The sequence below is a fragment of the Nannobrachium achirus genome (genome assembly GCF_963921795.1).
Source record: "Nannobrachium achirus genome assembly, chromosome: 21".
Taxonomy (NCBI): domain Eukaryota; kingdom Metazoa; phylum Chordata; class Actinopteri; order Myctophiformes; family Myctophidae; genus Nannobrachium; species Nannobrachium achirus.
The window spans coordinates 15292395-15302394 of NC_137828.1; the positions used below are offsets into that span (position 1 = coordinate 15292395).

The 10000-nt window shown below is 42.2% G+C and overlaps 1 protein-coding gene across 1 annotated transcript in view; it reads left to right on the forward strand.

The window, feature by feature from the left end:
• The first annotated feature begins 2553 nt into the window (after window positions 1-2553).
• The window catches only part of reck (reversion-inducing-cysteine-rich protein with kazal motifs), a 224212-nt gene continuing 216765 nt past the window's right edge, over window positions 2554-10000 (forward strand). Inside the window, exon 1 of the mRNA XM_080752182.1 lies at window positions 2554-2710. Within this exon, the coding sequence (XP_080608308.1) occupies window positions 2632-2710 (79 nt within the window). The 5' untranslated portion in view covers window positions 2554-2631. The remainder of the gene's footprint in view (window positions 2711-10000) is intronic.

Consider the following 10000-nt stretch of genomic DNA (forward strand, 5'->3'; position numbering starts at 1 on the left):
CATTTAACATTTTTAAATATAAAAGTTTAACAAATTTAACCCTATCAGCATCAGCTTTTGTTTTTTTTTTGAAAAAAATGTTAAAGGTTTATAGCATACCCCTGGCAGGCTGGCACAAAACAAGTTATTTTCAGATGGGCGTTAGTACAAACACATTAATGTGGCGGGGGTCCACTCCTTAGCATTAAGAATTTGGGAGAACCACTGCATTAACCCCACCACCCCGCCCCTCTGGTGACCACTGACAACAGCGCGCATGCCTGGTCTGTAGTCACTGCCCTTGACTCGTGTTACACGTGCATTGGTGACCTATGGAATTCTGTGACCCCAAGATGTCGCTGTGGCTCAACCAAAAGGCTCATTATTTAGCAATTCTAGTTATCGTCATTGTGTTTAAATAAATCTCAGTTTTTTGTTGTTGTTGCTAATTGTTTATGTATGCATTATATCATATCATATGAATGATAATTCTAAAAGCGTCAGAGACCTTTTCTCCCTTTTTACTTCCCGTCTCAGATTGAATTTAAACTTTTATAAGTTTAACAATCTTCTGAAACACCAGACCACAAAACTCTGTTAAGGTTTTAGCACACATTGTATGCATTCTGCAGAACTTATATTCTGCCGATCATCAGAATAGGCTTCTACTCCAATAAAATAACCCAGAAACTCCTAAACTAATTGCAAGTGTGTTTGCCATGACAGATGATGACAGTCACACGAGTCACACTTGCAAATAAATTCCGTATTTGGCATAGCTGCTGGAACAAATGTACAGTAGGAGGGGCTGTCACGGTGGCGCGCGCACAGCGCACGCCGAAAATCTTCGGTTTTATGCGTTTTTGATCGTGTTTTATTCGGATTTCCGCAGTCTATTTTTTTGCTAAATGTAACACAATCGGGAACGGCACACTACACTTTCCCTTTGCCTCTCCACATGCACCAGCCAGCAAGATATAGATGGATTTCTTGGTACCAACAGACAGACAACACGTGCCAGTTTCATATAATCATTCAGTTCCCAAAGCTTTTCAGTTAATCTACTTAGTTACTGTCCACCACTGTCTACTACAGCAAGCACAATGGTTCCCAAACGTTTTAGCCTGTGAACCAAGAGAAATTAAACGTTAGGGGACCCAAACTAGTAGTAGCCTAGTGAAAATAGCAGATCTACAAGCTCACAACGAGTCGCACTTTCAAGACCCAATAACAACAATGTGAATTGTCAAACCATGGTCTGTCACGTCTGTGATGTCACGTGATCTATGATGTCAGTCATCTCCATATTTGGGGAAAGTTGAGATTGTTGCATTTTCCCATTCAATTGGAGAAAATGCATTGACTAATAAATGAATATATAAATGAAACTATAATATAATGTATCTCTTAGCAAAATCATGCAAGCAGACGAGTCCCGATCTTTTGACATATGGCCCAAAGTGCGTGCCACCAAAACTGTGGGAGGAGTAGTGCTGCAAATTGGGGCGTCAATTGGGTATGGCAGGGGTATGCAGCTGCCATACCCTGGGTCCAGGGGGGGAAATAAAAGTTACTTTTAAATATAAATCCATGAATGTCTCTTTGTCTATCTGTGCTGGTTATTATGTTGTTAAATTACAGTAAAATAACTACAAATGCAAAATTTAACAAAATGGTCACTTTAACAAGGTATTATAATTATAATCTCCACACTTTAATTCTTCCCATCTTGATAAAATGGTATATTCCCAGGTTCTGCATGCAGGTCAGCTGCCATATAAAAAACCATGGGGGTAAATGAATGTGTCGGATGTAGGTATGGAAATAAGCCTCTGCTTTCTAGGATCTCCTTTTAGTTGACCTTGTTGAGCGGTGGTCACACCGTCTCCATAGCGTGGCCGTGTGTGTAGGTATGTTTGTATGTGGGTGGGTGGGTCTGTATGTAGCCTCAAGCCTGTGGTGTAGTACCTTTTATGACCACACATGTTAAGGGAGGGGCGCTGTTTTCAGGCCAGGCCAGGCACACACACACACACACACACACACACACACACACACACACACACACACACACACACACACACACACACACACACACACACACACACACACACACACAGGGGGGAAGGGGGGAGGGGTTGGTGGGTAAGAGGGTGCTGTTGAGACTAGCCTGGGGGGGGGGTTGGTGGGTAAACCACCGCTCAGTTCACACGGGTGTGATATCTGGAAATAAAGAAAGAAAGAAAGAAAGAAAGAAAGAAAGAAAGAAAGAAAGATGGAAGAAAGTCGGACAAGTGCTATAGTGAAACCACACAAATATAATGTTGGAAGACCCATCCAGGTCACAGATCTCGATGCAACACGGGGCTTGTCTGGGGCCTGTCGTTGTGTAGTCCTCCTCCCCTATAATATGAACTAGCGGCGCTGCACCGGGGTCTGCAGCCGCCCTGAACACAAGCAGAGCGAGAGACTCCGAGATACAGAGAGAGAGAGGGAGGGAGAGAGAGAGAGAGAGAGGGAGAGAGAGAGAGAGAGAGAGAGAGAGAGAGAGAGCGAGAGAGAGAGAGAGAGCGGTATACCCCGGGGATCTCATGGAGCTCGCCAGATCTCATGTGTCTTTCTGTCCACGATGCACTTTAGGACTTCAATAAGATGTATAGTGTGTGTTTGCAGATAATCGGGTTTCTCCTGGTCGCCTCCTTCAACTTTTACCACCCGATCCTCGCTCAGGGTAAGTTCCCCCCATCCGTTTACTGTATGTGCGCTGTTTTCTCCAGCTATGAATGATCATCTCGCTCCATAACTGTAACTGATATATGCAGCCCGTTGTGTTTTATTAATGTTGTTGTTGTTGTGTGTCCATCATAAGAGTATTGCTTTGTGAATATGGACACGGGAAAAGGCACACAATGTTTGGGATTATTTCCCCTCCGAAGCAGAAAAGTAAAAAGTTTCACCCAAAGTTTGGGAGCGAACGGGACAAAACTTTGTGGATTCAGTGACAGTTCACAGTTCTGTGTTATAGAGATAATAATCGTTTTATGTTTTAATCATGTCTGTAAATGTAATGTTAATGTTTTGTCCTCTGCTACTTTGAGAGTCATTTGGTGGGAGATCGTGGGCTTGTCGCGGAGAAAAGAGAGGAAGTTAGCGGGACTGTAACGGAATAGCGGATCGCTCTGATTCTAGCTAGACCACTGGTTCCCAAACGGTGGGTCGGGACCATTCGTGGGTCACGGCCACATTTTTATGGGTGCCTTACATTTTTTCCCCGTACATTTTTTTTTTAATTAGGCCTGTTATTATTTCAAAACATAAAACAAAAACAAAAAAACATTACCAAAGAAGCAAAAAAAGAAAAAAAGAAATCATGATTAAAAAGAGAATGCAACGATTTTTATAAAATCCAATAAAAATCAGAGAAATTCCATAAATTAGAAAATATATCAAGAAGTATTGGGACGTGTTTGTCAGCTTGTAGATTGGCTATATTTCACTATGGGTCCTTGGCAAACTTAATTCTAGATTGACAGGCTATCAGCCAGAGTAGAGCACAGCTTCTTGACAGCCAAATCCATCATGCAATTGAGTAGCCTATAGCCTCCTAGAGGCTATAAATTAAGTATAATTAGACTCTTGGCTGTTGGTATTATTTGGCCAATGTGTCTCATACTTTTTACAGTATAGGCACAAGCAGCTGCAGCAGCTTGGTCCTCCAGTCCATTGGTTCTCAAAGTGGTGTCTGTGTCCGGGGACACCCAGGGGTCCTTGAGGGAGTTCCAGGGGTCCCCAGCTAAATGATATCGGAAACAAATGGACTCACAACAACAACAATGTAAAACAGTGTTGCTGAGTAACTTCTGTAGAGGCACTATTCTATTATTATTATTAGGCTATATGTTGAAGAGGTTCATTCAAATCAGAGGTGTTTCAAATAAAAGGTGCAGGGACAAGCAGAGAAAGTTAGAGAGGCAGGGGCTGAAATGTTTAAAAGGGCCTTTTGGTGAAAATATCGAAAATAGCCGACCAGCGCGACACGTTGTGAGCTTGGAGGTCGGCTATTTTTGGTATACTTGATACAACACTGAACAAGTCAGTACTGGAGATGTTGTAGGGCATGTATTTTTACACGATAGGGCATTTCTTTCAACATAAGATGCTGCATTCAAGTTCAGGAGAGTTTGGACAAGGCAATTCTCTTGAATGCTGCCTTCACGTATGGCAGGGAAAGGGGGCGTTTGCATTGGAGAGGGCAGTTTTTTTACAGACTGGTAAAATGTCAGGGGCTCAAGCCCCCTTTGATATCTATGTGTGCATGTGCCTGAAAAGGTGTGTATAGCTCTATCATTAGAGTGGTGAGGTGTTTCCAGGGCCATGACTTTGACTTGACTTCTTCATTGTGTGAGTCAACACGGCCTTGAGATACTGACAGCTTTCTCACCTTGTTGGGAAATTCTTCCAGCCATTTGGCACAAGACCTTCAGCTGTTGAAACAGTGGGGGTGCTCTTACTCATATAGACCTACGGTACAGGTACAGCAGTGGTTCTCCAACCTTTTCATGTCAAGGACCCCCAAATTCATATACATTTTGGCCACAGATCCCCACCTGAAAAGGTTTTGCCAGGGACCCCTAGAAGAGAAGATGTGTATAGGCATTATGCAATACATTTATTTTTTTATTATTCAAAAATATAAAACATATATATTTTTTCAATATTTTCCAAAATATCAGATCTGCAAGTTCGCAGGGCAGCACGAAGGCTAATAGGCTAACTCCTCTCTGCTATATAGCGACTATTGTTTTTCGGAGGGGTGCCTGTGTGTAAAGTGGTGTCGGGCTTATAAATTGGCATCTGGCCTTGTGTGCTTCTTTGAAGTTCCCTGGTTTGGGTCCACATGGGTGCAGGATGTGGATTCTTTTTTCTTTTTTTTTTTTTTTTACCCCGGGTAAATAATATCGCTTGGTGCCGTTTACTCCTGACACGAGACATCTGTCTTGAACATGAAAGACACGGAGGAGCTCTTAGATCTTCTGGGTGATGCTGGACGGGCACACATTGTTTGTCTCCGAACAGAGACATTTGTAACTCCCTCGGAGAGATTGTACGAATGGAAGCGGTTCCATTACTGTGTACGTAGTAGTAGCAGCAGCTGATTTCCACCGGTGTAAAAAAGTTGCCTACTCAAATTTCTTAGGCCTAGAATTATTGAATGCTTTAACCAGTGAAAAATAGCAGATATACAAGCTCACAGCGCGGCACCGAGTGCCGCGCTGCGAGCTTGTAGATCTGCTATTTTTGAAAAAGTGGTGAAAATGTGTGCAAACCTTTGAATATATGTATTTTCAAAGCAAACGTTTGTACCTCAAATTTTGCTTCTGGGGGGGTCCCTGGAACTAAATATTTTGAGATGGGGGTCCGTGGGCAAAATACATATCAGTTTGGGGGTCCTTCACATGAAAAGGTTTGAGAACCACTGACATAGTCTCTCAAGAACAGACTAACTGAGCTCCAGTTAAGTGAAAAGGACCTTTTCTTTGACGATGGCTGGCCAGATTGCTGACATAGAAACATAGGTTTTTAAAAATCTTAGAAGGATTCAAAAGACACTTATAGAATCAGGTCAAAATTCTAATTCTCATGATATTTCAAAAATAGCAGATCTACAAGCTTGCAGCGCGGCACTCGGTGCCGTGCTGTGAGCTTGTACAGGATATCTGCTATTTTTCAATAGTTAAAGCATAACATAATAATACTCAATAATGTGTACCCGTTCTGAATGGATTAAGTAAAGTGTCAATACAGCAATGTAGACATACTCTGTTACAACAAGTCAAAGTCCGGAATTCAAAATGCACTGGAGTAAAATTACAAAGGTATTGGCATCAAAATGTACTTAAAGTACCAAAAGAAAGTAGAAAGTACTCACTATGCAGACTGTCCCGTTTCACAAGTTTTCAAATTAATAGAAAGTTTAAAAATCTTTTGAAAATAGCAGATCTACAAGCTTACAATGCGATGCATCGCCACGCATTGTGAGATTGTATATCTGCTATTTTCAAATGGCCGAAACATAATCGTGCTGAAGTGGTTCAGTTTTCAAATAATTGTAGTGGAGTAAAAGTACAATATTTGCCCCACTGAGAGTGAGATGTAGGGGAGTAGAAGTTAAAGTATTGGAAATTGGAAATACTCAATTAAAGTACAAATACCTCAAAATTGTACTTAAGTACAGTACAGTACTTGAGTAAATTGACTTAGTTACTTTACACCATTGATTACTTTGTAGTAGTCGCTGACTTCTCTATTTGCTTCGTCGACCCCATGTGTTCACTGACTCTTGTTGTTTCCTATGAAAACTCCACGTTTTCTCCGCTCCGAACATGTTTTGCGAAACCTCGCTCTCTAGTTGTGCGTGTGTCTTTCTTTCTTTTTTCGTTTCGTGTGCTTTTCATGTTGGGTTGAGACTTTGGAGAGAGTGCATCTGCAACCAATTTCACTGGGCTACTCAAAGAGATGGGGTAGGGGGGTGGGCGGGGGGGGGGGGGGGGTGAATGGCAACCCCTCTTTTCTTCGTCTCCAATATTCTCTAGTTATGTCCAGCATACTCTTATCAGTGCATGTAGGTGTGGTGTGAATTCAGCCAAATATTGGCAAAATGATATCACTAATACAGTATGTATGTATTATAATTATTATTAATATAAAGTTTTTGCCCTAAAATCACGCAAAGCGGTCTCTACAGATAATGTCATCAACATGCATCTGTCCCATCTAGCGCCACCATCAGGCCGATTTTTGGACACTGCTCCTACAGAATTTGCCCTAAAATCACACAAAGCGGTACACTGTATCTCTAAAGATCATGTCATCAACATGGATCTCTCCCATTTCCCATATTCCCTCCTGATTGGCTACAATAGCCTTCTAAAGTTTGTGTATGCAACCTGGCGGTCGCTTATCTCCCGATTAGGGAGTCTTACTGGTTAATATAAGTCATCTCATCATACATGCCTATTTCTGTGGTACTGAAATGCTATGGTAGACAATAAGAACACTCCGGCCCACACAGTGGCGTCAGTTCAGCAAAAGCTAGGGTATGGCAAAGATGGGAGTCCTCATGGAAAAGAGGCATTACATTTTGTATAACACGGTTCTATTGTGAAAATAGCAGATCTACATGCTCACAACGCCTCGCGCTGCGAGGCGTTGTGAGCATGTAAAAAAAAAACCCAGGGTATGGCGGCTGCCCCTGGGCCCACAGCATCTCATATCCCACGTTAACTTTGGTTAATATTACATTGATCAAGAGGAATTGATCGATTTTCTGTGCTGTGTTGTCCCCCACAGCCTTTAATTCCGTGAGCTACACCCACTTCAAGTAGGCTGTTTCCCCTGACAGCGTTAATGGACTGTTTAGGCCAATTCACAATAGCTGAGTGAGTGTTTAGACAAATGAAGAGGTGTCCTGGTGTTGTAAGACCTCTTAAGCCGCGTGCTTTGCTTTCACATGCTAATTGCGTAAGTCAACACACAAGCGCTGCCTTTTGCTCGCTTTGCTGCTGTGTTCCTCCACAACCATGAGCATCTAGACCAGGGGTGGGCAACTTTGATGATGGAGAGGGCCATTATATTTTCACACTCACTCCAGAGGGCCACAGTGCATATACACAGCAAAAATAGCCGATCTACAAGCTCAAAACGCGTCGCCCTGCGGCGCGTTTTGAGCTTGTAGATCGTCTATTTTTGCTATTTTTGAATTGGAATCCCGAGAAAAGTATGTTCTTATGTTAACTTTATGAACTTAAATACAAAAACAATAGACATAAAAAATACAATAACATTTTAATACTAGTAATGTAGCTACTAATATAGACTGAAGTAATTAAAGCTGGTCTTTTTTCCATGTTTGGAAATCAATAATACCGTATATCAGTATTCCAGTATTAACCTGTGGGCCGCATTAAGTGAAGGAGGGGGCCGCATGTGGCCCCCGGGCCGCCAGTTGCCCATGTATGATCTAGAGTCAGACCTACTGCACATACAGTATGAAACAGAGCTGTTACCTTTAAATGCATTTTGAGAAAAAATAATTATGTTATTTGTTCCAAAAGCTTTATACCCTGTATATATATATATATATATATATATATATATATATATATATATATATATAAAATGTCACAATGCGACATAGCTCTGTTTACACAATGCTGTACCCCCTCCCAATGTATATTAAGGCTGCCAAATTAATATTCGAATTTAGAATATTCGTCGAATATGGAAAAAATATGTAAATTCGAATATGAAAATGAATATTCTAATTGTTATTATTTATTTATTTTCCGTCTTTCGGAGAGAAATGAGACAGACTCCAGTCACTTTCAGAGCACTGCAGAGGGAAGGTGTGTGTGTGTGTGTGTGTGTGTGTGTCCAGCTCAGCTGATGCCATTTAGTATGATGGCCACTTAATGCATCAAAGGAAGGCAATTATGTCTCTGCACTGTAAATTGCTCCCGGTAAGCAGGTTGGTGCCTTGCATGGTTTCCTCCGCCATCGGTGTGTGAATGTGTGTGTGAATGGGTGAATGTAATGCACAATCTACCTAAAGCGCCTTCGCCTTGGATAAAATCATCACACGTTGTCCATGGCCATGGCCAAATATATACAGTATCAATTTAGGGGTCCTTGACATGAAAATATTTGAGAACCACTGAAGGTCGCAAGTTACTATGAAAACCTCCACCGGCTGTCAGTCAGTCCGTCTGTCACATCACGTCACACTGTTGGCCCTACTCTTATCTCCGGCACCGTTGCCCCTATCCAAACTTTGCACACACACTCCTTGGCTGGCAAACCACAACCTCCGCCCCTGACGTCTAGGCCAATTTGTGTTCACAGGCTACCTGACGGTCGCTTATCTTCCAATTAGGGAGTCTTACTGGTAATATATATTTTGATCCTGATGAATATGTAGTGTGTGGGTCAAAATGGTCAAATCACGCTTTTTGGGACTGTCGAATCCAACTAATTCCTGTTGGCTATGAAAAGCACTAGGCTGAAGTACCACTTAAAACCTCTAAACGTAGTAATCTGAACCTTAGTTTCAACTGTATACTTGGACCTCTTCTTCCGTCTCTACACGCCAAATCTCATTGCCAAAACTAGCCGCTCTACCATCTCAGTTGTGAGCTTTTAGATCGGCTGTTTTTGGCAGACGTTTCCCCCCCAGAATAGGGAGGTTGAAGTCCATTTCCAGAAGTAAAGTATTTAGTACTAAAAAGAAGGCTGAGATGATCGGAGAGAATGGGAGACAGAAGATGAGAGTGAAAGAGGGGTAAGAAGGGACCTGATAAGAAGAAATGACAAGTCGGTGGAGAGTGTTTTTTGCAGGTCGTTAAGTCTGAGTGTCTCAAAAAAGCAACTGGGTTGAGGCAGCGGAAGCTTGTGATTGGCTGCGCGGAGGTGACGAAAGTCTGGGGACGGAGATACACCTAAACCTAACCTTAACCCTAACCTCAGTAAAACTAACGCTGGTGAATGCTAACCTGGTGAAATTCTAACCTGCTAACGCGGGTGAATGCTAACCTGGCGAGTGTTAAACTGGTCGGACCAACGGTGCTTAACACAGTTGCTTTTTTGATACACTCGGACTGAAAGACCTGCAAAAGATACTCTCCCGACAAGTCGGAGCAAGGTTACAGGAGAGGAGAGAGAGAGTGGACAGAAGTGTTTTTGCCCTCAGAACACAGAGAGAAAAACACCTGCCATGGCTCACCAGAGTGGATTTTTCAGTTAAAACCTTTCAATACACGTTTGAAGGATCTGGATAACGGCATGAAACCTTTAAAGAGGTGGTGCCATGATTCCCCCCCCCCCTCTAAAACATGATTATCAGGTATTATGATTATACTAGGAGGAAGATTTTTTTCCAAAAAACTATACAGAAAGAGTTAAATTGGGTTTTTATGTGGCCACACCCCCAGTTCATTAAGTATGCATGGATGTCATGGTGGGTGGT